This window comes from Lacerta agilis, chromosome 15, assembly GCF_009819535.1.
Source record: "Lacerta agilis isolate rLacAgi1 chromosome 15, rLacAgi1.pri, whole genome shotgun sequence".
NCBI classification, from domain to species: Eukaryota; Metazoa; Chordata; class Lepidosauria; order Squamata; family Lacertidae; genus Lacerta; species Lacerta agilis.
This window is the reverse complement of record NC_046326.1, coordinates 31292779-31319825: the sequence shown is the minus strand read 5'-3', so window position 1 is coordinate 31319825 and position 27047 is coordinate 31292779. Positions and strand designations below refer to the sequence as shown.

The window sequence follows — 27047 nt, the reverse complement described above, 5'->3', positions numbered from 1 at the left end:
TAGATAGACCAATGGTAGCTTCCTAAAGTATCACGGAATTATGGAATTGTAGAGTTGGAAGGGACCCCCCCCCCCCGCAAGGATCCAACCCCCTGCAATGCAGGAATCTCAGCTAAAGCATCCATGACAGGTGGCCATCCAACCTCTGCTTAAAAACCTCCATGAAGGAGAAGCCACAACTGCCCGAGGGAGACCGTTCCACAGTCAAACAGCTCTTACTAGTCATCTGGAATTCAGGAATCCTGCTGGCAGCCATCCCTGGGTAGACTCGAACCACCAACCTGGTTAACAGCCAGATGCACAGACCCAATGCACCATCTGTGCACCCAGGATATTTTTCTTAAAATATTTCATTTTGATATATATGAATTTTCTTGTGTGTGTGTGTGTGTGTGTGTGTGTGTGTGTAAATATACAGGCTCACATCTTCAGGCTCATTATTCATGCATTTATTTATACATCTCCATCTATCTTTGAAGCCAAGGCTGGCTCCCGGTTTCTTGTCCCTTGGCTGCCACTACAAGCCCCGCTCACATTTCCCAGGGTGGAAATTCCACAATCCTGTCTTCTCTCTTGGACCTGTGACTTGGCCCTTATTGAAAGTGCCAGAGAACCACTAACCCAGGATGCTATATCTGCCCACTCGGAATGGGAGGAGCTGGGTGTAGCCTTTGCTGTGGGAGGGAAAGACATTTCTCTCATGTCAGGCAGGACATATACAGAGTGGCTGGTGCAGGTAGGGGAGAGGAGAGGAGAAAAACAGATAAACAAATGGTGCAGCACTCATTAGAGGGGACCATCTAACTTGCTAAAGGTCAGCGATGCCTAACTTGGTAAACGTCAGCAATGTCTAACTTGGAAAATGACAACAATGTCTAACTTGGTAAGTGTCAACAATGACCAGAGCAATGAGTCATAGTCTCACTCCTTCCAGGGGCTCAGAAAAATACCAGTCAACTGTGCTCGATGCTGCTGCGAGGTGAAGCAAAACCATCTCCTCTGGTCCACAATGAGAGGTAGTGAGAATGCAAACTTGTGGGTTAAGAGCATCAAGCCAAAGACACATCTTGTGCAGCATCCTGTTCTCACTGCGGCGAACCAGAAGCCCCAATGGGAAGTCCGCAAGCAAGACCTGAGGGCAACAGCAGCCCTTCTCCTCACTTGGGATTCCCAGGAACTGGCGCTCAGAGGCATTCCAGAGGCATCTGCAGCAACCTTGTGCTCCACTGCGACCTGCAAAGCTTACTTACTCTTCCGGGAAATCCACCGGCTTGTTCTTGATCTTGTTGTGAAGAGCGAGGATAAATTCATCAATGAAAGGACACTGTAAAACAGAGCAAAAGTGTGCATGCTTTTGTGAATCCTCTGCTTCAGCCCTCTTGTTTGCACTTACAGACTAAAACTCTATGACCAATCCCAAGGAACCATGAGAGCTCAGCTCTGCAAGGAGGCTGGGGTATTCCTGCCAGGGGTGCCAACTTGAATTAAAATATGGGGGTTGGGGTAGGACACAAAATGTGGTGCGCACGCACCATTTGAATGGCAACGGTCATCAACTTCGAGGGGGACCAGCCCCCTCAAGTATTTTATTTGGGGGGGGGGTGTGAAGGGACCTCGGCCCCTCGGAATTGGCTCCTATGATTCCTGCAGAGAGATTCTTAGAACATCTTCATTCAAGATGCTTTTCAGTTGCACACTTAAGAACTGCCTTCCTTCTCCATCGTGTGCCTGCCAGAGATTTATGTTCTTTTTATAATTTGCTCAGTATTCTTTTATCTAATCATTTGGCAATTAGTAACCATCAACAACAACAGCTCCAGAAAGAAATTACTTTAAGCCATTAATCAGCCTTTGGCTGATTAATATTCTGCAGCCTGTTAAATGTGTTTAGTGGGCATTGTTTTGATGTTCTTGTTTTAACCATTTACTTTTGTTCTTACCTTGTGTTTTCGCTCTGTGAACCACCCTGAGATCTTGTGATGAAGGGCAGCATACGATTTTAATAAATGATAATAATCTGCTGCCCCTGTGGATCCAGATCCCTGAGGACCGGCCCTGGCCCAACCACCACCACAAAAACTCGTCACCCTTCTTACAGACATCTTACCTTTCCATACACAAAGCAAAACAGAGTGATCCCCATGGCCCAGACATCTAGTGCCTGAAAAGAAGCAAGCAGTTAAAAAAAAAAAAATCAGATCTCCCCGGGGCGGGGGGGCGGGGGCTGCAACAAAATGTTGTGGTATAAAGCGCCCCCCACTCAGAATACTCCACCTCCTCCCAATTTCCCCATTGCTCCTCACCCCACAGCCAGTCAGCATTTTGTGGCCAATGAGCATGCTCAGCTCTTATTGGGTTTTCATTAGGGTCCCCTCCCCAAGCGGGGTCCGCATCCCATAAACAGCATCCTACCTTCCCACTGAAGCTCTTCCCAGACTCGGAAAGGGCTTCGGGGGCCATGAAGGCTGGAGTCCCAGCAGTGCTGGAGAGCTGGGCATCGCTGCCCTCAAACTGATTGCTCACTCCAAAGTCGGCAATTTTGACGTGCCCGTCATCCCCTAAGAGCAAGTTGGAAGGTTTGATGTCCCGGTGGATGATCTTCTGGTAATGCACTGAAGAGAGGTGGAGAGGAGAACTTTTATTGAACCTTTATTCTCAATTACGATGGAACTCACCGGTGGATAATCCTTTTAGTTTTATATAGCTTTCTTTATTATCCCTTTGGAGATTCACTTTTGTCCCTCCAGCCAGTGACATTTTATGGTTTGCATTTTTAATTCTTTGTTTACTTTTTCTCTGGGTTTTTTTTTTTTTTTTTGGTTCTGTTTGCAATTTTTTTTGCTGCTGTGCACAATTCAATATACATGAGAGAGACTTTCTGTTCACGGCTGCGAGTGAAAGATCCCGATAACTAAGAGAGATCTGATCCTTCTCTCCAGATGGAGGTGGGGCTGTAGCTCAGTGGTTAGAGCACCTGCACTGAATTCAGAATGTCCTGCTGTTCTGTACGGTCCTTGTACTGGGGTATTGCTTAGAGGTTTTTTTTGTATTGTTTCGGTTGTTGTTTTTGATATTAATGTTTTGCGTCTTTATTTTAAACCTTATTTTAATGTGGAAATTGTTCGATTTGGTTGTGTAATTTTGGACGTTTCAGTTATTGTTTATGACTACCTTTTCTATGTTTGTAATTACATATTTCCTTTTTGCATAAGCTGCCTTGAGGATGGTTTTAACTATGGGAAGGCAACGTAGAAATAAAATTATGTATGTATAAATGAATGTATTCCAAGGGCAGCTGTGCCATAAATCAAGGTAATTTCAGCCTCAAGGCAAAGACTCTGCACCTCTCGGCGTGGTAGATATAACCATCCCCTTGCAGCAAAAGGAAAAGGAAAAAAAGTTTTTGGTGCATGGATGTGACCTGCATCTTTAATGCTGCAGCAGCGCTGCTGCAGTGCCCAGCTTGCAGTCTGCCAGTTTGGGTAATGGGACAGGGTAAAGAGGGCAAACTGCCAACCAACACACGGAGAATGTTAACAGGGCTATGTGAGCAGGAGTGTGTGTGTGTTAAGTCAAACAAATAAATGAATTCATTATGAAAGGTGTCCTGCTATGTTATCAATCAAAACAGTTGGTTTGCGGATGCTCGAGGAATTCCATCATTGCAAACGTCTGCATTCCTACGCCTCTTGGGCTAACTGTTTCTTGCCGTTCTCTTGGTTGCATGAACATAGCAAAACACGCAGCCTTTCAAATTGCGGGAAATGAGCTGTCGACTTAACATTAGGCAGAACTTTCTGATAGTAAGAGCTGTTTGACAGAAGGTGATGCGACTCTCCGTCAGTGGAGATTTTCAAGCAGAGGTTGGATGGCCACCTGTCAGTTTAGTTGCGAGTTCTGCACTGCAGGGGGTTGGACTAGATGGCTCTTGGGGTCCCTTCCAGATCTCCAATTCTATCGTTTTTAATTGTCCTGACTCCGGGAGGGATGACTTTGATGACTGACAGGAGGGTTGTTCCACCCACCCACCTGAGACCCCCATGCAGCGTTTCCCAAGGGCATGACAGCTAGCGTGTGGGTACTCTTCCCCTTCCAGCACATACATCTTATGAAACTGGGGAGGGGGAGGGAACTGAGACCCAGTCTTCATTTAGGCTCACAGTGGGCAGCCAACAGAGACCCAGTGCAGGATGAATCATGGCTTCTGGCAGGAGCCAATCCGAAGAGCTGCTTGGGCAAAAGGTTCAGCTAACAAACGGGCTCCCAAGTTAGTCGTGACAGGTAATCATTACGTGCAGGAAAAAGCATGAAGGAGAGTTCAGCTCCTTGCTCAGACGCATCCTTGGTATATAAGATGCTTTCCTGTCGTCGCTTCTGTCAAGGTTCCCCCGGGGAGGGAAAAACAACAACGCTACTTCCCATTGTCACGGAAACTTAGAATCAGAGTTGGAAAGGACCCTGAGGATCGCCTAGTCCAACCCCCTGCAATGCAGGAATATGCAGAGGTCCCATACAGGGATCAAACCTGCAACCTTGGCGTTAACAGCACCACGCTCTAACCAACTGAGCTATCCACTTGCACAACTACTATTTATTAGATGGTGCTCTCCCTGTGAAACGCCCTCCCGTCAGATGTCAGGGAGATAAATAATTGCATAACTTCAGAAAACATCTGAAGGCAGTCCTGTTCAGGAAAGTTTTTTAATGTCTGACATATGTATGTATATGTATATATATGTATATATATGTATGTATATGTATATATTGCTGGAAGCAGCCCAGAGTGTCTGGGGAAACCCAGCCAGATGGGTGGGGTATAAACAATAAAATTATTATTATGGGACATCTTTGCCCTCTCTTCCTATTCTTCCTCCCTCCTTATTTTCCCTTCTTTCAATTTAAGTGTGTGTGTGTGTGTGTGTGTGTGTGTGTATCTTTACTAATATCAAGGCTTGCAGTTTTGCAATTCAAACAAATTATAAACAAGCTCCATTTTTACACCAGCCTCATAATTCAATCTACCTTCTCTTACTCCTGGCATAAGGAACCCTTGGCCGTCTAGATCTTGCTGGACTACAACTCCCGTCACCCCTGGCCACACTTGCTGGAACGGATGGGAGTTCTAGTTCAGCAACACCTAGCTGAGCCATTTTCAAATCAATGCTTTTTACAGGGACCTCTGAGAATTGTAGCTTTATGAGGGGAATATAGGGGTCTCCTAACAACTCTCAGCACCCTCAACAAACTACAACTCCCAGAATTCTTTTTTTGGCAAGGTGAGGGGGGGGGGAGAGAGAGGGAAGGAACTTTTGACTATTTAAAACAGTACCACAGTGCTTTAAAATGTTTCGTGCAAATGCGACCAGAGAGAGTAAGTTTGGCTGACTGATGAAAGGAGGAAGGAAAGCTACTGCAAAACGTCTGAAATGAAACCTCACAGCCTGTTTTCTTTCGCTGGCATCTTCATGCCTCGAAGCCAGCAGCCTGAGAACCACACAGATGCCACCACCATTCAGGGAGGGAGGAAAGTGGGGGGGGGGGAATGAATGCTGGAAAGTGGGGGGGGGGAATGAATGAACGAACGAATGCACTTCAAGCACAATGGCACATCATGCCGTCTGCCAAGGCTTGCCGCATTTTATTTGATCAGCAGAGATGCCTGCCGCAGTTCAAGGACAAAGAGCAATCCATAAGGCGCTGCCGCCAGAGAAACACGCTTTTAGCTATCAGCTTCGCATCACAGCATCTGGAGGGGAGGAATGATTTAACACCCTATCAAAAGAAATCTGCAGCGGGGTGTGGGGTGTGGGGGATAGGTAGGATGGAGGGAATCTAAGGGGACGGGAAGACAGGGGGGAGAGGTTGCAGGAACATAGAAAACTGCCTTGCACCGAGTCAGACCAAGTATTTGTCAACACTGACTTGGCAGCCGCTCTCTCTGGGGTTTCAGGCAGGGGGACATTCCCAGCTATAGGACAGGAGCAAGCCTGCAGGCAATCGCACGGAGCAAGTTGGAGTTAACTCTTTATTAGCAGAAAGAGGATCTGCACAGAGGCCTAATGAGTATAGCAACTCGTCTCCAGTAAGTCTTGCCCTCCGTGAAGCAGTTGCCGAGAGTGAAGGTCCCCAGCCTCCTCACAGCTGCCCAAGTTGCCTCCTCTCCAAGCTTCCCCCCCCCCCGAGCAATCTGAGACTAAGCCTGCGTGGCTGTGTGTTTCCTGTGTTTGCTCCTCCCATTTCATTCCTCTTCTGGTCCTGGGAGACCAGCGGGGAGGGGAGCTGGTCACAGCAGAAGGGACAGACACCCATGACTCTGCACCAGCCTGACTTATCTCTGCCTCTTGGCCCCTCTCCAGCCTCTGATTATGGACTTCTCTCTGCCACAGACTCTCCCTACTCACTAAGCCCTGCTATCTCTTCAAAACCTCTTCATCCCAGTCCTCTCCCTCTTTGCCACCAACCATGATCCGAGTCTTCATCCCTTGGTGGTTCCCCAGCTGGTTCCTCCCACCATTTCTCTGTGTCCAACCAGTACATGACACCATACCTGTAGATGTCATTGGGGACTGGATCTTCAGCATGCAAAGCAGATGCCCTGCCACTGAACTATGGTCTCTTACTTCAAGTAAAGCATGGTTCTAGTCCTGATTATTCTGAATAGAGGGCTGCTTTGAAGAGGAATGTAGGAAGCTGCCCTGTACCAGGGGTCAGCAACCTTTTTCAGCCGTGGGCCGGTCCACCATCCCTCAGACCATGTGTGGGGCAGGACTATATTTTGGAAAAAATAATGAACGAATTCCTACGCCCCACAAATAACCCAGAGATGCATTTTAAATAAAAGGACATATTCTACTCATGTAAAAACATGCTGATTCCTGGACCGTCCGTGGGCCGGATTGAGAAGGCGACTGGGCTGCATCCAGCCCACAGGCCTTAGGTTGCCTACCCCTGCCTTATATGGACAGAAAGAAAGGAAAATTGACACATCTGACCACCCTTAGGCAGAGCCCCTATGTTAAGTAAACCAGACGGGCGGTGGGGGGCGGTGGCAGAGCCCTCGGGAACCCAGGGGGTGTTTTCATTTGGGCGCTTCCCTTTAACACTGAGGTTGGCATGGAGTCAGAGGTGGGCATAGGGAAGCGCAAACAAGGGACGGCGAGAGGAGGGGGTCTGTGTGTGCCGCCACTGGTGGAGTTTGGGAGCACTGCAGCAGGATTGAGCTTGTGAATCGAGGCGAAAGTGAGAGACTGCGGTGCTTGCAAGCTCCCTGCGGTTTCATCAGCAGTCCTCTCTCTCTCTCTCTCTCTCTCACACACACACACACACCGCCCTTTCTTCTTTCTAAACCCGCTTGTTCAACCGCAGATTAAAACACCTCCCTTGAGGGTGCTGTGCCAGCCGTCTCCACATTAACCGCCACAGGCTTTCCTGGACGCAATCAATAAAGGTGTTACGATTTGTAGGAAGGAAGCAGGGAGCAGGGAGCCGGGGTGGGGGGGTGGAGAAATTGATTCTTCCCCTCCACCCTGTGTTCATCACTGTAACAAGAACAGCTTGAGCCTCGCAAAGGGGGTGTGGGGGGTATTTATTATTATTATTATTTTTAAAAAGGAATGAGGGAGTCTAGACAAAGGAGAGTAATCATTCACACATTAAGCCTTTTCTGTAGCTTTGGGGAGAGTTCTAGCAAGGTCAGCCTGGCTTTTGGAAGGTACTTAACATAAGGTTACCATATTTTTTTCAATGAATCCGGGGACACTTTTCAACTTCAGTCGAATTCAGTGGGACTGGTTTGTAAATCTGGGGACCGCCCCCGGGAAACAGGGACGTCTGGTAACCTTAACCTAACAGGTAGGGGACCCTAAGGATCATATCCAGCTGCTCAGAGTAGACTCACTGGAATTAATGAGCCCATGTTAGTCCATTACTGTTAATGGGTCTACTTTGAGAAGGAGTAATGTTGGGCACAACCCTGTGTTGCAACAGAATTTAAGTTCTTTTTATAAGCCTTAAAAAAACAACACACACACACACACACACAGAGAGAGAGAGTGGGGGGGGAGTTGCATTTTTGTTTCAGAGGTTCTTCTGCACAGAGCTGCTTCCAGTCAGTGTAAGAAATATTGAGCTAGATAGGCAAATGGATTGACTCCAATATAAAGCAGATTAGGGTTGAGGAACTGGATCTAGCTGGTGGATCAGAACCTTATTTCCTCCTCCTCCAGGGGCCAACCTTGACAGGCGGGCAGAACCACCCACCTGTCAATAAACCAATGTCATAACTGACACCTGTCAAAGTTCAAAGGAGGTCACTGTACATGCCAATCTGCAGTTACAGCAGCCACCTCTGAAGATGCACCTTCAATGCCATTCAGCTGACAGGCAACCAGGACTGCACCTTCAAAGAGATTTATCTGAGAGGTGATTTGATAGTCACCTTCAAATACCTTCAAGGCATTTAGGTAGGTCTGGGAGCATTTCTTGAATGAAACCCTGGAGAACCACTGCCGGTCAGTTTAGGCAATACTGAGTTGATGGATCAAAGGCCTGAGTCGGCAGGTGCCTATGTTCCAGGGGCCTGCAGGTACAGAAGGCGGATTTAACATAGCTGGAGACCACCAGGCGTATGCTGTGCCAATCTCTCACGTATTGTTCCAGAAGGGCCCAGAACAATCCAGAAAGCAGGTCCTAGGCCAGCTCCAAATATGCTTCTGGAGGCTCCAGAACTTGGTCTACCCCAATTTGTCCTTGGGTGCCCTTCTGCCCAAATGCCATGGAAACGTGTTGTTTTGATACTCACAGTATTCAATGCCCAAGACGATGTCCCTTAAGTAGAGTCGGGCCTGTTCCTCAGTGAAGGGGGTGTCACACGGCACTTCCATGACAGGCCTAAAAATGGAGTACAAGGAGAACCACGAAAGGCCTTTTCATATCATCACATAAGACCAATCTGGGAAGGACATGTTCAGTGTGGAGCTGCAATCAAACCTGTCTCCCTCTATTCTCCATGGAAATCCTATTACATTTATACACTGCTTAACTTTTAGAAAAACCCTCTCTAAGTGTTATAAAATACTGATAAAATCCACATAGTTAAAAAATCTATTATTATTATTATCATCATTACTACTGCTACCATTAATTAAATTTATTAGTTGCTTTTTTGCAACTCAAAGCATGTTACAATTCTTTGAATTGAGAAACCAACTGGATCTGAATCTGGAAACTAATTGGTAGCCAGTGTAGTTGGGCCAGGATTGGTGTTACATCCTCAGACTGTCTTGCCACAGTGAGCACCCTTGCTGCTAAAATTTTCACACTCAAGAGTAGACCTACCGGATGGTATTCAGCTAAGTTTGACTCAGAGCGTACTGACTGAAATTAATGAAGAAGTAAGGCCTCTTAATTTCAATAGGTGTACTCCGAGTAAAGCTTAGTTGAATACCACCCCATTTAGATGTATTTATTTATTTTATAAAATGTATATACCTCTTGATTGTAGAAAAAGCCTCAAAGCAGATATGATTCATACAGGCCCATTCATTTCAATAGGTCTACTCGGAGAATGGCTAATGGATGCAACCCATTAAATAATAGATAAAATAAACAAATCCTGGTCTGTTAATGTGCCCACTCTTGTTCTACACACTTCAGGTGATTAACAGGTGATTAACGTTCTGTGAGGAATGGGAGATCTATGCCTAGCTCAGCCACTGCTATATTTTGGTTGACTGCTTAAAACACTTGAAAGAAGTCTTGGCCGACCTGGAAGCCCTCCAAGAAGTTTTGGACTACAACTCCCATCAGACCCAGCCAGCACTTCCATATGATGATGGTGCCGATGGGAGTTGTAGTCCAAAACATCTGGAAGGCACCAGTTTGGTCGGAGCCTGAGGAAGGAAACATCCGGCTTAAAACATCTTTCGGACAGGCCATTATCTAGCAGTCAGGTTAAAGCTCCTTACTTACCCTTTCCGCAGGAGGTCAAACACTGGAAGAGACGAAAAAGGGAAGAAAAATAAATAAAAGGACGAACTTGATTAACCACCTGCCTTTTAACTAGCTGAGGCTGCGAGGCTAATACACACGCTTATGTTGAACAAAGTCCTAAGTAAGTATGCAAGGGATTGTGCTGTGACTGAATTTACCCCACCTGTTCTCCATATAGGTGCGTGCTCAGTGGACATGAAAAACTGGCTGGCTGTTGTGGGCATGGATGGCTGGAATGGAGTATCCTGGAAATGGACGTGGGTAGCTGAGTTGGACCCTGAACTGGAGAGCTCTATGAAATAATATTTTGTGCGGGTCCCACTTCTATAAACTGCTCCAAGGGAATCACAGAATGGGCGTGACCTCAAGGGTCATCCAGTCCAACCCCCTACAATGCAGGAATTACAGCTAAATAATTCCTAACAGGTGGACCTTCAGCTTGCTCTTGGGCTGGGGACACAGCCACCTCTCAAGAAGTTAAGCCCCCTTCTTCAAGAAACCAATAAAACCCACCAGCAGAATGAATATTAAGCACGAAGCATGCTGATTATCTGTTGTGGGAGGGATCAGAAAATGTGAGGAGAGGAACGGAATGGAGCAACCTGAAGGGAGTCATGGCTGGCTGGCTGAAACACTAAACAGGGATAACCGCACGCTGCAGCATTTTGTTGCAGCTGCTCTGCTTGAAACCCATTTGCCCCACTTACTCACACAGCTCGTCTGCATTTCCCCCACTCTGGAAGGCACACAATGGTTTGCTCGCAAATAACCAGTGCCAATTAACTACGTTTTTCTAAAAGATGGAAATGCCTACCCATGTACAGGTTGTCTTCTGCGGGGTCATCAAGTACCTGGAAGGAAAGAGATTTATTCAAACCTTTGGGCCTCCTCAGATCACAGGCCGAGGGAAGGAGCTTACGAATGGCAGAAGGATGAGGATATCGTTCTACAGCACAAAACGTGGATCGGTTTTATGCTGCCTTTATGCTGTCCTGGATCCCCTCGCAAGAAGCCTGGGAACTGTAATCCGAATGAAGGTGCTGAGAGTTGTTGGTAAAAGAGGGCTGAGTGATGGTGCTACAGGAGAGTAGGAAGGGGCAAGTTTCTTCCCTGTGGGTGTTGCCATCTCAAACCTGACGCACGGGACAATGGAGGCAAACGTTTAGGGGTGTATCCACCGTTGGTTTTGCTCATGAGCAGACCCACTGAAATTAATGGACATGACCAAGTAAGCTCCATTAATTTCAGTGGGTTTACTCCCAGTAGAATTTAGCTGGATAGAGACCTTAGACCGGAAGAATTTAAGAGGCCACATTCACACCACAGATTTAAAGCACTATGACGCCATTTAAAACAGTCATGGCTTCTACCAAAGAATTCTGGGATCTGTCATTTGTGAAGGGTGCTAAGAGTTGTTAGAACACCCCTATCCCCCTTCCAGAGCTACAACTCCCTATGAAGAGGGGTTGATTGTTAAACCACTCTGGGAATTCTAGCTCTGTGAGAGGAACAGAGGCCTCCTTACAGTTAACAAACCACAACTCCCAGAATTCTTTGGGGGAAGCCGCAACTGCCGAACTTACCTTATTGCTTTAAATCTATGGTGTGAATGTGGCATTAGTTGCAATGGCGTACGGAGACTAGCAAGACTATACGGAAAAGATGGTTTTTTTAACTCTTGTTTGTCTGTGGGACTGGGGAACGACATTATAAAAGTTGCAGTCGTTCCCAAAGAGGGGGAAATTGCAAAATGTCTGGGGTTGGCTCCCGGAGAGCTTTACACAGAACTTGGCCACATTCGAGAGAGAGAGAAAGGTGCATTTTGATTTGAAAGCAGCAGCAGGATGTAAAATGCATCTGATCTCCGGGACAGATTTAACAAAAGGGGGTATGTTCTTTAGCTTCCTTACAAGTAAAAAACATGCCTGAGAGGCATAGCTGTCAAGTTTCGGATTTGAAAATAAGGGATCAGCAGCCTCACCTATCCCGGGGACAGTCACATGGCAGTGGTGGGCGGAGCCAGAAGCAAAAGCGGACGGCACTGATGTGAACACGCGCAGTAGGCTTACTGTATTTTGGAAACGCTGCCCGTGGGCTACAACACCTGTAAGCGTGGGAAATGGCTCCCGCTTGCTTTGAGGCTGCAAGGAGGCGAGGTCTTCCCAGTCCCTGGCCAGCAGGGGGAGGGAGAGGAGCTGCTTCCTTTGAAAAAACGGGAAATTAAAGGGATATAAAAAATAAGGGATAGCAGCGGGAAAATGCTTGAAATAAGGGAGATTCCTGGGGAAAACAGGATACAGCACTGCTGAGAAGCCATATACAGCCCCTGTTACATGGTCCCACATGCACCATCTGCAGGGATGCTTCAGAGTCAGACACAGAAACAAAACAGAAACAAACAAACTAATAACAACAACAACAACAACAACAACAACAATAATTTATTATTTGTACCCTGCCCATCTGGCTGGGTCTCTGGGCGGCTTCCAACAAATATTAAAATACAATACAAATCAAAGATTTAAAACTTCCCTAAACAGGGCAACAAACAAACCTCAATCAGCTTGACAACGTTGATATGGTCCAGTTTCTTTAAGATGGCTATTTCCTGATAGATCCGCTCAAGCGGGGCCATGGGCTTGGCCTGTCCTCCGGCAGCAGCTTTCGACCCTCGAGGCGGAGGCCGACCTTTACCAAAGGAACAAGATGAACCAGTTCACACATCAGTTAGGAGTTGTTTTCCTTGTCTCCTTGCACGCTCATAAAGTTGTTGCCCTCACAAACTAAGTATCGTCCCATATTGGCCCGGTTTTGCACCTTCCTTGAGAGTTTTTTGCCTGGCTAGAATGTGCCCTTGAATTCCCAGAATGCCCCTTGTTTGCCTAGACGGAAGTGTGCGCCTGCCTTACCTTCAGATAAGCTCCCTAAGCCGTAAAAAGGCACAGATACTTACGTGGAAATCCATATTGTTTCAATAGCTTCTTTTTGGAGAGGACTTTCATGGCCTGTAGTGAAACAGAAGGGGTGCGGAGGAGACATGTATTATAAAAAGTCAAGTAGGTAAGTAGTAATTTGGAGCAGTAAGTAGGACCCATTCTATTTATTAGTTTGTTTTAAACTGTTTTTCAATACTGTGTTTTAATTGTGGTCAGCTTCCCTGGGACTATAGGGTGAAAGGAGGGTAAACAACAAAAGAGGAAGGAGCGACAAATCTGCCAGTTGTGGTCTCTCGATTTCTCTTTTCCTTCCACTCAGTTTACATTTTATAATAATAATAGTTATTATTATTATTGAAAAACAACGAAGCTAGAGAATCACAGAATTGTAGAGTTGGAAGAGACCACGAGGGTCATCTACTCCAACCCCTTGCAATGCAGGAGTTTTTTGCCCAAGGTGGAGCTTGAACCCACAACCCCGAGATTAAAAGTCTCATGCTCTTACCAACTGAGCTATCCGTATGAACGTTTGCACACACATTCATTCATTCATGCATGCTCCCCTTAGCATACTTATTTTGCAAGCAATCTCACCTAATATATGCAATTCCAATTTATTTCGTTCGGACCCCACTTTTCCTCCAGGGAGCTCAAAGGTGGTGCACGTGGTCCTCTTCCTCCCCATCCTATCCTCACAACAAACCTGTGAAGTGGGTTAGGCCAAGAAAGTATGTGAACAGTCCCCCCAAGGTCACCCAGCTAGCTGCATGGCTAGGCAGGGATTTGAACCCTGGTCTCTTCCAGGTCCTAGTAGCCAGACGCTGTCACCACGGTAATCTCAGCCTTAAAATCTGGACATATGCATTAAAGGTAAGATCAAAAGGCAGAAGGCACCAGCGCAATGCCCCCTCCTCTCTGATGTAACCACCTTGAAGGGGGGGTGGGGGAAGGACACGGATAGGCGACGGTGAAAAAATTCAGCATATTGCTTGTGTGTTTGTTTGTTTGTGCGAGTGAGACAGAAAGAGAGAATCTGAATTGTTTCCAATTGTCAGAATTTTAAAAGGGCCCCAGGTAATTGGTGGTGCATTGCATTTGCGTGAAATATTTCCATTGCCCACTTGACAGCTCTCGTCAAAGCGCTATCAGTGTTAATGCTGTTCTGCAAAGCGGAGATACATGGAACATGCAATCTCTTTCGGTATGAAAAGCCACCTGTCAATCAAGTAGCGTGCCGGGGAGCTAACCGGCCATTAGCTCATTATGCAATTTGGAGCAGCTTCTCTTATGAGTTCCCCCCTCCCTCCCATGTGCTATTTTCTTTTGCTTTCTTCCGCAGTGGCCTCAGGAAATCTGGATGGCTCTGTGAATGCAGAGGTTTACTTGGTGAGCTGCCCAACAGAGAAATGTCTTCCGAGATGTTTGAATGAGGAGTGGTGCTGTCCACGATCCGTCATGGCTTTCCCCAAAGAATTCTGGGAGCTGGAGTCGGTTAAGGGCGCCGAGTTGTTAGGAGGCCCTTATTCCCCTCCCAGAACTACAATCCCCAGAGTTCCCCAGGAAGAGGGATTGGTTGTTGCACTACTCTGGGAATTAAGAACGTAAGAAGAGACTGCTGGATCAGGCCCAGGGCCCATCTAGTCCAGCCTCCTGCTCTCACAGTGGTGAGTCCGGTGCCTGTGGGAAACCAGCAAGCAGGATTCGGGCACAAGAGCAACTCTCCCTTCTTGCGGCTTCCAGCAATTGGCATTCAGAAGCATTGCTGCCTCCAACTGCAACTCTGGGGGCGAGGGGGCAGGAATAGGGGTCTCCTTACAAACCCTCAGCACCCTAATAGACTCCAGCTCCCAGAATTATTGGGGGAGAATTCCTGCAATCTGAGCTAGCCTCCTCCATCCATCTCTAGCATGAAACCCACTCAAGAGGCTCTGTTTCTGGACAAAGTGGGTTCTTTTGGTGGAATGGAGAGTCCATTCTCAAGGCAAGCGAACTCAACCAAACACAGACAGGCAAGAGCCTGTGGCAGTGCAGTGTTGGACTAAGACCTGGGAGAGACCCGAGTTCAAATCCCCCACCCAGAAATAAAGCTCACTGATTGTGGGCCAGTCACTGCCTCTTGGCCTAACCTACTTCACAGGGTTGTTGTTGGGGGCGGGGTTAAATGAGGAGGCGGAGAACCATTTACACCATCTTGAGCTCCATGAAGGAAAAGGTGAGATATAAATGCAACAAACAAACAAGGGATGGGTGAAAACAGGCTCCCCTGAGAGGTCAAAGTTGTTTGGAGGGAATATCCAGCCACTTGCACAGGGGACGGCAGGGAACAGGGGAGGAACTTACATAATATTGGTCGTCACTTTCGTTGTAGGCCAGCTTCACGACACCATAGGAGCCCTAAGAAATAAATGCACAGACGACGTCAGTTCAGAATGGCTCGTTGAAATGTATGGTTATACAGTATTCGACTTTAGCAAATCTTTTGGGAAGAAATACCAGGACGTATGAAAACTATTGTGAGAAAAGAGTTGAAAATTCCAGAACACCCTCTTATACCTAATATATTGGGCTTGACAAATGGTCAACATAAATGGATTCTCTGGGCCTGGACATCTGCAAAAAGATTAATATCGGAAGGACAAAAATGTGGCTTCCTTTGATCAATGGGAAGGACACATGAGAACTCTTGCAGATTTGTATGCACCTTTCTTGCATCAATACACAGTTCTTTACACCTTTCCGCCTGACGTATCTGTTTTCTGAAAGCTGTTTCCCCCAAACACAATTTCCTCATGTTGCTTTCCACGCTTTTCATTGGGCGAGCTGCATTCCAAAAATTAAGAGAAGAGTGGGGTTTTGAAGCGCAGAGGGTCCACATGTAAGTTCTGGAAGTATGATTGAAGGGTTGTGGAGGGTGCAGTTTGGATTCAAAACGCTTCCTGCAGTGCTTTTAATCCAAGCTGCTTTCTCAGCAGCCGGGGGGGGGGGGGGGGACGGGGACGGGAACAAAACAAGAAATGACGCCTTGAAAAAATGGAGCATATTTTCGTTCTGGTGGAAAGCGTTTGCACTAAAAATGCTGCTTCCTTGGAAATGAAAAAAAAATGCACCCTTTCTTAATGCTCTGAATACAAACCTCCTTCTCTACAGGGGGAAATATGTTTCCTTTTGAGTACTTCAAAAGGGCTTCCAGGAAACATTAATCAGCTGGTCGGCGGCTACAGAGAGTCCTTTGAAGGTGCAACTCCCAAATTGGCAGTTGTCAGTTACTTCCCTTGGATTTTGACAGGTTTCAGTCACCTGACATCATTGTGACATCAGGTTGCTGACAGGTTTGCGGTCTTGCCCACCTGTCATCGGGGTTGGGGAGTAAGGATGTGGCCCGCTGGTCGGATGCTGTTCCTCAACCCAAGTCTGCCTTATACTGAGTCAGACCACTGGTCCTCCTAGCTCAGCACTGCGTACACTGACCTGCAGCATCTCTCTAGGGTTTCAAGCTCAGGTGTCTCTCTCAGCCCTACCTGGAGATGCTGCAGATCAAACCCAGGGCCTTCTGCATGCAAAGCAGGTGTCCTGCCACTGAGCCATGCCCCTTTCCCTGCTTCTGTCCCGCCATCTGCCACCAAGCGGTCCTTTACTCTGATCCGGCAGGGCTCCTGCAATGCCCCGTCTAGAAATGCCCAGAAGATTTTAGTTCCTTTTTTAAAAAAGCAACTTCTCTCTTGATGTGTCAAAAAAAAATGTAAATAAAGGTGCTTAAATGGAAGGAGCTAAACTGAGTTCAAAGGCAGATGATCTACCTACGCAAACCTTTTCATCAGTTGAAAGAGATTCAAGAGGATGGAAAGCTCTTTGATTCGGCAGAGAAATTCTGTCAGTGGAATGGGGAGATGGGTTGTTTTTTATCTGGCCAATTCCCTCTTCCCCACCTCAGGCCATCTCCCACAGACTTCCAAAATTCAATCGTCAGGCCAGCATGGTCCAACATAGGGGGGCCCGAGGTCCACATGTGGCCCTCTAGGCCTTTTTTGGCAACTTCCCTCCCCCTGCAGCCTTCCTGCTGCCTTCCCAAGGTCAGGTAAGGAGGTGCTGGGCTTTGGGAAAGAGGTGTGTGGGCTCCGACAGGGTCCTAGAGTCCTCCATGCTCCTTTTGTTGTTGTTTAGTCCTTTAGTCGTGTCCGACTCTTCTTGACCCCATGGACCAGAGCACGCCAGGCACTCCTGTCTTCCACTGCCTCCCGCAGTTTGGTCGGACTCATGTTGGTAGCTTCAAGAACACTGTCCAACCATCTCATCCTCTGTCGTCCCCTTCTCCTTGTGCCCTCCATGTTTCCCAACATCAGGGTCTTTTCTAGGGAGTCTTCTCATGAGGTGGCCAAAATACTGGAGCCTCAACTTCAGGATCTGTCCTTCCAGTGAGCACTCAGGGCTGATTTCTTTAAGGATGGATAAGTTTGATCTTCTTGCAGTCCATGGGACTCTCAAGAGTCTCCTCCAGCACCATAATTCAAAAGCATCAATTCTTCGGCGATCAGTCTTCTTTATGGTCCAGCTCTCACTTCCATACATCACTACTGGGAAAAGAATAGCTTTAACTATACAGACCTTTGTCGCAAGGTGATGTCTCATGCTGTCTAGGTCATGGCAAAGCCTAATTAGCACCTTGCCATCTTTAGGAAGGAGATGGGAGGGCTCTAGGACCCTGACAGGGCCTTGTGCCCCCTTCCAAAAGCCCAGCACCAGTATAGGGAAGGCAGCATGAGGGCTGGTTGTTCTCATGCTCTTGCAGAACATGCTTATCTGTTGGGCTCCCTCCCAGGGACACTTATGTGTTGGAGCACAGACTTTAGGTTCTTTTCCATGAAGGGCAGAGGAAGGGGACATCTCTGATTCTCGTCACGCGGAGCCTAGGTGCTGCAGTGCTGGGAACTCTGCCATGTGCATATTTCAATATACACAGTCATTATCTCTGTAGCAGGAGGCTGGCACAGGATTCCTGAAGGCAGGCAGGCAGGCAGGCAGAAGAACACAAGCCGCTCCTCCGCTTACCCGCTGCCTGTAGCAGGAAGAGGCTTGGATCGGTGCAGTCAACAACAGCACCTTCCCCTTATTCCTGCAACCTCACTTGTTCAGCACATTCGAGCCCCATTAGATTTGTTAAGAGTGAGCCGGCATTACGGCAGGGCTCCAAGAAATAAGTAGCAGCATAAAAACTCACAATCAAATGCCATGTTGGCTTCCGGTTCCGCTCTGCCTTAATGGAGGCAGCCCTCACGACAGCAGGAGATTGTTGGTGAAGGAAAAACAAGGATGATTGAGGGTAATTATCCTTGCAAATTCCCCCCCCCCCCCAGGGACTGAGTGGGATGGGGGTGGGGAACGGGCTTCACTCGCAGTTTGTCTCGAACCTGGCTCTTGTTCCGGCATGGGATGCGGGCAGCAAGGAGGTGCTGAGTGCAAAAGTACTTTGCCTGCCAAAAACCCTCCAACACCTCCATTAAGAAGCAGCGGTTCTCCTGTTAATTAGAACTTAATTGGACTAAATTACAGGTGCATGCTAGAAGAGATGAGATCACTAACTGCAAAACAAACCAACTGGAAGGACTTTAAGGTTTGAACTTGAGATAAGACTTCATTCGGTGCAAAAGACAGTGGGGGGGAGAACCTACAGTTTTCTTCTCTACATTTATAATTCAGCAACCTTCCTCTGAATGCTAGTTCAAATTATATTTGTACAAGCGAGGATGGAAGAAATTGGATTATAAATATGGAATATAACGGAACTGTGTGTGTAAAAAAGGGGGGGAAGGAGGGAAGCTCTATTTTGAAAAAGGTTTACGGTGGAAACCATCCTTTATTATTTATGCATGAACTGAATAACACTAAGAGAACTTGGAAGTATAATTGCTCATATATCTTCAGCTGGAAGGAAGGATAAAAGGAGTCGCCATCAGGATTTTGCATTCTACCTACATCTCCAAGATAGCACGGAAGGAACTTGGAGCATAAAATAGTATAAAATGGTCATTATTAGAAGCAGCGATTAAAAACAGATATTTAAAAACAGTAGGCATAATAAAATTACCAAAATATACATAACAATCAACAGGTTTTTTAAATGAACATATACAGAATAAAATTGCATAGAACCCCAAAAAATCTATTTCTGATGAAGTAGTTGAGGAAGAGTTGTGGTCACATACCTTGCCTATTTCGCTTTTCAACTTATATTGGTTCAGCTGCACACAATCCTGGAGGGGCAGAAATAGAAATGCTGTTAGGGTGGCTGGTTCAAAAGGACTGCATTTGGAGGTTGAGAAGGGCAAATTGGTCAGTTTCTCATTTTTCCCGTTAGCTCTCCTCACATCCACATCAGCTGACTTTTTTTTCTTTTAAGTAATCACAAAAACCCATCAGCATTTTTGTGAGAATTTCTAATGCAAACATTCCCGGATGCTCATTTGCCCAATATCCCTGATTCTGCAGAGCGTATTTCCCCTGAAAGTTATATTTCCTCTAATATAACGCATTTCTGTATGCCCTTTTCGCATTTTAATGCACACCTCAACAGATCCATCTTGGCACGCATTTCAAAAATCTGGATACTTTCAAACGTCAAGGGATGGATGTGTTTTAATCTGCGAGTTGTTTTGGATACTGTGGAATAGGTAATATTTGCCTTTTGATGCAAATTGAACCGAAAACCTCCCTCGCCCCAAATTCGGCGACAACAGCAAGAGCTAATAATGGCATCTGAGCACCGCAACCCAGCTTCATTGTGAGGCGATGAGGAAGAATACCCCCTTAGTGTTTCTGAACTGCAGACAGGAAAAGTTCGCCCTCAGAGGCAAGCCAGGTTCCCTCTGCTTGTCACTTCTCCTCAGTCACACATCTGAGTGAGCCGCTAGGCCCGCTTCCCTCAGCTGAATGCACGAAGCGAATCTTTCCGTTTCAAAAGGGAGGAGGTGCTGCCGTGCACGAAGGCTGTCAAACGTGATCGGCCTCTGAAGGAAAGCTCAGTCTGAAGGTTTTTTTTGCAGCCTCCGGTCAATTTTTGTACGAAAAGTCTGCCCTCTGCCAGACGCTGTAGTCAGCATAACGCACCAAGCCGTCTGAGTTTGGGTTGGAAGTTGTTAACGGAGGATATGTGAGGCAAAATAATCTCATTTATTTATTTTAAAATTTTCATTTTATTAACATGTAAATGGATGCGTTTTATTTGTTAATAAAATGAGGCAAAATAATCTGGGTCTATTCATCAGGTGCATTTTAGCTGATTAATGGACTCACCGATGAAGGCGGCAACCCTAAACACACTTACTAGGGCCGTGTTTGCCACACAGTGCATATCTAAACTATGGAACTCCCTCCCACTGGAGACAGGGGGTGGTCAGCAACTTGGATGAGAATTGGACAAATTCGTGGAGGATAGGACTACTGATGGCAACCAACCACGATATGCTCGATATGCTCCATGGTTGGGGTTTATTGGTAGTTAGTTTATTTGTAGTATTATGCTATGACTGAGTAATGGTTTTCTATTTTTTTGTAAACTGCAGCTGGTGCAGAATTCATCAGCCAGGTTACTTACCAGGGCAAAATCCTCTGAGTGTGTGATACCAATCCTGGCCCAACTGCTCTGGCTACCAAATGGTTTCCGGGCCCAATTCAAAATGCTGGTTCTGACCCATTAAGGTTTATGCGGCTCAGGATCCCAACACCTCAAGAACTTCATCTCTCTGTATGAACTGACCCAGGCCCTGCGATCATCCCCTGAGGCCCTTCTTTGTGTGCCTCCCTCCATGGGACATTCGGAGGGTGGCAACACGAGAACAGGGCCTTTTCAGTGGTGGCTCCTCGCTTGTGGAACGCTCTCCCCAGTGCAGCTCGCCTGGCGCCATCATTACATAGCTTTAGGTGCCAGGCAAAAATATTCCTTTTTTTAACCAGGTCTTTTACCTATGGCCTTTTTACTGGGATGTTTTAAGTTTGTTTTTTCTCCAGGTGCCCCATACAATGAAATCCTGAGGGCTCACTGAGAGCTATCCTGAGAGAGTCCCTTTTCATTTCCTTCCCAGCCAAAGACCTTTTTATTGTGCTCCCAAGCCTTTTAACGCCTCTCTGTCTTTCAAACATCATTGTTCTTTTAATTTTGTCTCCGCAGGTCGATGACAAATGAGCTGCTGCTTCTTTTTAGTTTTTCCAGCTGAGCTGAGTTTTCTCAGATTCTTAACTGCGGCTTTAATCTGCATCTATCTATGGCGAATTTTATGACTGGATTTTATTGCTAGGGAGGTTTTTTTAAATTGATTTAGGGCTTTTATTGAATTTTATTGCACAATTCAATGTGCAATGTTTTAATTTTGTCTGTGTCACCTGGAGTATAGTTTTACCTTAAACAAGCAGCTTATAAACTGAATAAAACAGAACATGATACAGCCGGCCGTTCAGCTTTTGGTCCACTGAAAATATGTTCAATCCTCACCTTAAAACATTAGTGGGGAAACTTTTCCAGTCTGAAGGCCATATTTCTGTCCAAGGCTACCTTCCAGGGGCCACATTCTAGTGGTGGACGGAGCCAGATTCAAAAGTGGGTGGAGCAGGGAATGTGACTTTTACCTTTCTACACTGGCCTAGTTTCTATAATCACACGCCCCTCTCTATCTTCCATCAAGATAAGCAAGAGGCATCATCAGGGCTGAAGGTCATATTCCAGCAAAGCAAAAACACTCAAGAAGGGTGTGAAGGCCTGGTTCACATGGCATCTAAGGAGTAAACACAGAGGACCATTTTTCTAACAACTCGGCCCTGGATCTTGGAGTAAGAAGCTTCCTGTCATGGGCTGGTTGAACGCAGAGGAATGGTGGGAGGAACCAGATGGGGAGCCACCAAGGGAAGAAGGCTCAGAGCTTGGGGAGTGGTGGTGGGACAACGATGAGCGATCACAGGGCGAAAAGGAGATCAAGAGACAGAGATGAATCAGGCTAATGAAGAGTCACAGGTGTCTCCTGCTGCAACAAGCTCCCCTCCCCACTGTGTCTTCCAGAACCAGAAGAGGAATGAAAAGGGCAGAGCAGTGACAGGCTACACACAGGCAGAGTCTCCGATTGCTTGGAAAAAGCCATGGAGAAGAGGGGACGGCTGCGGGGACGTGGGGACTTTCAGTCTCGGCAACTGATGTCATGGAGGAGCACCAATGGGGATGAGCTGCTGTGCTCATTAGGCCTGACACTCAGCCAAGTCTACAGAGATTGTGTTTTTGCAAATACAGTCGTACCTTGGAAGCCGTTCCAGAAGTCCGTCTGACTTCCAAAACGTTCGGAAACCAAAGCACCGCTTCTGATTGGCTGCAGGAAGCTCCTGCAGCCAACTGGAAGCTGTGGTAGCCTCGCCGGATGTTCAGCTTCCAAAAATAGTTCGCAAACCGGAACAGTCACTTTCAGGTTTGTGGCATTCAGGAGCCAAAACGTTTGAGAACTAAGATGTTCGAAAACCAAGGTACGACTGTAACTCCAACTTTGAACGGTGTGATTTACTGCCGGCTCGGCTCTGTGACACTTCCTCTGCTTCATCATTTTAACATTAGAACTTGTTGGCATCCCATGGAATATTAGAAGATTTGGGGCAGATAAAAGATTTGGGCAGAGTTAAACTGTGGGACTCTCTCCCACAAGAGGCAGTGAGAACCACCAACTTGGACAGCTTTAAAGGAGGATTGGACAAAGCTATTAGCCTCCACAGTCGGGTCCTGCTTGCTGGTCTCCCACAGGTATCTGAGGAGCCACTGTGAGGACATGATGCTGAGCTAGATGGGCCATTGGCCGGATGCTGCAAACTTTTCTTCTGCTCTTCTCTGCCTCTGATGAAATGGCTTGGGTCTTGTGTGGCTGGGAGGAAAACTCCAGACACCTGATACAAGAGGGTAGGAGGGCTGCATTTGACCCCAGGCCTGAGGTCCCCATCCCGTCTTAAAATGCATTGCTGTCTAAGAATGCAATCCTTCTCTGTTGACATGAGCGCAGCCTCTGTTGTGTAGCACAGCAGGCAGCCACCAATCCATCATGGATCTTCACCAATGGGAATAAGCCAACAAAACAGCTGTGATTGATTTCATCTTCATTTTTACCAAGGCTGTAACTTGCGTAATGACTCGCAACCACGGTGTGAGGGATAACGCTGCCTCTGACAGTGAAGGATGACCCCCAAGCAGCCTACACCAGGGGAAAGGTGTCGCTTCGGAAAGTACTCCAATGTATCTGAATGTCGCCAGAAAGGGGCCCAGGGAGAAAGACGTCTTGGGGTGGGGCAAATGCCATGCCACGCTGAACAACTTGCCTATCGAAAATGTGTCTAAACAGGAAAGACGGTGGCAGGGGAGGAGGCGATTGGAATACTTTGTGCAGTTCTGGTCGCCTCGCCCCAAAAAGGGGTTGGAAAAGGTTCAGAAAAGAGCCATCAAAATGACCAAAGGAATGCAGTGACTCGCCTATGAGGAAAGGCTGCAGGATTTGGGAATCTTTTGGAGAAAAGGCACGGCGAAATGATAGATCTAAAAAAAAATTATGTACGGCATGGAGAAAGTGGTTCTTATTCCTCTCCGGTAACACTAGAACTCTGGGTCATCCATTGAATGTTGGAAGATTCCGGACAGATAAAAGGACGACCTTCTTCTCGCAGTGCGTTGTTAACCTATGGAACTCACTCCCACAGGAGGCAGCGAAGACACTCAACCTGGATGGCCTGGCAAAGCTTATTCCTGGCTGCTGGGTTTCTTTCCCATTTCAGATGTCAACTTTGCACAGCGTAGCTCGACAGACAGCTTTATTTGCAGCAGCTGTCATTTTGAATGAGTCGATCTATTCTTATCTTGTGTGTGTATTTGCACTCCGTGTAGAAATGCAACTGAACTACAACAAATCCCACTGGATTTCATGACCTTTTGGCCCCAGTGTTTATGTGTGTGTGTGTGTGTGTGTATCTTTCCTGCTGCAGCACTGTACAAATATGTCTGTCTACGCATCACACGAAAAGGGCTCTGCTCCTCAAAAGCTGATGCTGCAATAAAACAGTGTTGCAGGCACCACCCTTGCAAGGAAGGCTACTTTGGCCGATCTATCTATCTATTGCCTTTTCTAGCACAGCTGCCGACAATCCAGCACCTGCCCACCGTTTGCCCGCATTAAAATTTCAAACTGTGCCCATATTCTGCTCTTGTGTGCGCCGCGCTGGGAAATGTGGCACACGTCAGCTGATAAAATAATCATGACCCAGCCGCTGCTAGAATTCCCCAAAGACAGGCACCAAAGGTACACACGGAGACAACAGCGTGGCAACTATAAAGCAGAAAAAAAACTTGGTGTGTAAAAATGAGTTCCTGCTGCCGAGTCGAGCTGGGGGGAGACCTGCAGCCTGATGCATCTTAGGTTCAGATGAGGGGTGGGGGGAACTTTGTCCACCTGCTGAGAGCCACATTCCTGTCTGGGTAACCTTCCAGGGTTCGGGTGCCAGGGGTGGGCGGGGCCAGAGGCAAAAGTAGGTGGAGCAAAATATGCAAATATTAGCGCTGTACAGCAGGCTAGTTCCTACATCCACCCAGTCCTCTCTAGCCTTCCATACAGACAAGCAAGAGGCATAAAGAGTTGGAAGACACATCCCAGCCAGCAGAGAACACTCAAGGAGGTTGTGGGAGATGGGCTGGTGAGGGGTGTGGCTTGCAGAGGGTCTCAAGGCCCGGAGGAGAGGCCTGGAGGGCCACATTTGATCTCCAGTCCTATCCCTGGTTTGTCTGGCAGGTAGAAAGAAGATTAAGGGAGACATGATAGTGGGCTTCAAATATCTGAAGAGCTGCCATGTAGAAGATGGAGCTGGGCAAATGTTGTCCCCATCTTCAAAAGGGGGAAAAAGGAAGACCCAGGTAACTACCGACCGGAGAGCTTGACATCAATACCAGGGAAGTTCCTTGAACAGATAATTCAACAGCCAGTCTGTGAGCATTTAGAAAAGGATGCTGTGATTACTAAGACCCAAGCATGGGTTTCTCAAAAATAAGTCGCGCCAGACCAATCTGATTTCTTTCTCTTTTTTTTTTATGGAATTACAAACTTGGTGGATCGGGGAAATGCTGTGGACATAGCGTATTTTGACTGCAGTAAGGCTTTTGACAAAGTCGCCAGTGATATTCTCGCGAGGAAGCTGGTAAAATGTGGGTTGAATGAGTTAACTGTTAGGTGGATTTGTAGCTGGTTGATTGACCGAACCCAAAGAGTACTCATTATTGGTTCCTCGTCATCCTGTGGAAAAGTGACAAGTGGGATACAGCAGGGTTCTGTCCAGAGCCCACTGTTGTTCAATGTCTTTATAAATGACTTGGATGAAGGAATTGAGGGGATGCTCATCAAATCTGCAGATGACACCAAACTAGTCTATTATTGGGTAGAGTTACTCCAGAAGGCAGGACTTAGGACCAAGGAGTGAAGATTGCGTTAAATGGTGGATTGCATTAATAAATACACAACGTTTTACCTAATGTACATATTTTTGCAAGGCAATTTCCCCTAATGTAATGCATTTCATTTCAAAATTCGAATAAGTGTAAATTTCAAAGGATGGCTGTGTCTCAGTTCACATATTGCTTCAGAAAGGGGTGAATTAAGTAGGTTTCCCTTTTAACACAAACCAATTCCAATTCCTCCCACATCCCAAACCAAGGTTAGTCAAGTTATGTCAGCCCATCAGATAGAAATTCCCACAATTGCTTCTCTCGCCCCCTGACTGTAAAACTGCAGTAGTAACAACAGCAGCAGCAGCAATAATAATAATAACACTACATTAAATAACTATCTATTTACTTCCTGTTCACAGCCCCGCAAAATGGCAGCCGGAGGAGTTTGCCTCACTCTGTCTAATGGCAGGAGCCGGCTGTGTGAATTTCATTTATCTGTTCACCAAAAAAGTATTTTTCAATCGCCCTTTGTTAACAGCACACCCCATCCATCCAAAAGGGAGAGCCAACCCACCGCAGCGTCTGAAATGGAGACTCGATGGGACTCTATCGTCGGCCGCCGCACTATCCGTGGCGAGATGTGAGTGGAAGGGCCCGTGGCATAAGGACCAAAGCTTGCGGCATCCGAAGAAGCCAAGTAGTTCCCCGCGGGCTTTTCCTGAAGAGAGTACTTCCGGCCAGAGAGGATGGGTCTTGCAGGAGCCCTCTTTGGGGCAAGCAACTCGTGAGCGCCATCTAGTTCTTCGGATGTTCCCGAATCAACATCAACCCCGTTCCTTTGGCTGTTGGCAGCCATCTTGGAGAACGCAGCGTCATTCTCTGCCATGGTTCCTTGACCGTTCTGGTCAGCGGCATCGGGGCCGACGGCAACATGGATCGCCGCGACTCTCTCGGCGAGCTCCGTCTGGGTGTCTTTGCAACAGACATCGGGGACTCGGACTGCTGTCTCGGCTGCGGAATCACCCATCCTTGATTCGTGGCTTTCCGCGTTCTTAGTTGGCGACAACGGAGGGTGCTGGAACGGTGTGGCTCATGGGAAACATCTGAGGTGGAGACCCTGCTGCATGGACACCTGGAAAGTATCACAAAAAGTCATGGTTAAGCCTGCGTAGTTGTAACTAAGTAAGATCATAAGAAGAGCTTGCTGGATCAGGCCAGCGGCCCATCCAGTCCAGCATCCTGTTCTCACAGGGGCCAAGCAGATGCCTGTGGGAAACCAGCAAGCAGGATTCGAACACAAGAGCCCTCTCCTATGCTGTGGTTTCCAGCCACTGTGGATGTCATCAGACCCCGAGGACAACATCCAGATACTTACAAATATAGCAATGTATGTGATTACGCTGCAATAGGAATAATCATTGTGAAAACAGCAACCGATATCTGTATCTTTTCTGTTTGCATGTTTAAATTTAATGGTATTTTTCCTCATTAAGTCCTTATCTCTTACATGTCACTGAATCAAAAATAGTTTTTTAAAAAATAAAATAAAAAATATTTGAGATTTCCTTGAGATATTTGAGTCTCCTTGAGAAGACTTACTCTAAGTCTAATACATAGATATTAATGCTATTTAACATACACGTTTTTGGAAAGCAGTCTCCCCTACTATAATGCCTTTTCGA

At 46.8% G+C, this 27047-nt stretch overlaps 1 protein-coding gene across 1 annotated transcript in view; it reads right to left on the bottom strand.

The window, feature by feature from the left end:
- CAMKK1 (calcium/calmodulin dependent protein kinase kinase 1) overlaps positions 1–26591 on the bottom strand; it is a 39363-nt gene extending 12772 nt beyond the window's left edge. Inside the window, exons 1-11 of the mRNA XM_033171917.1 lie at positions 25940–26591; positions 19127–19174; positions 15267–15320; positions 12944–12995; positions 12545–12678; positions 10805–10841; positions 9970–9991; positions 8801–8889; positions 2413–2612; positions 2108–2161; positions 1251–1324 (exon numbers count right to left, since the gene is read on the bottom strand). Of these exons, the coding sequence (XP_033027808.1) occupies positions 1251–1324; positions 2108–2161; positions 2413–2612; positions 8801–8889; positions 9970–9991; positions 10805–10841; positions 12545–12678; positions 12944–12995; positions 15267–15320; positions 19127–19174; positions 25940–26392 (1217 nt within the window). The 5' untranslated portion in view covers positions 26393–26591. The remainder of the gene's footprint in view (positions 1–1250; positions 1325–2107; positions 2162–2412; positions 2613–8800; positions 8890–9969; positions 9992–10804; positions 10842–12544; positions 12679–12943; positions 12996–15266; positions 15321–19126; positions 19175–25939) is intronic.
- Positions 26592–27047: the final 456 nt, after the last annotated feature.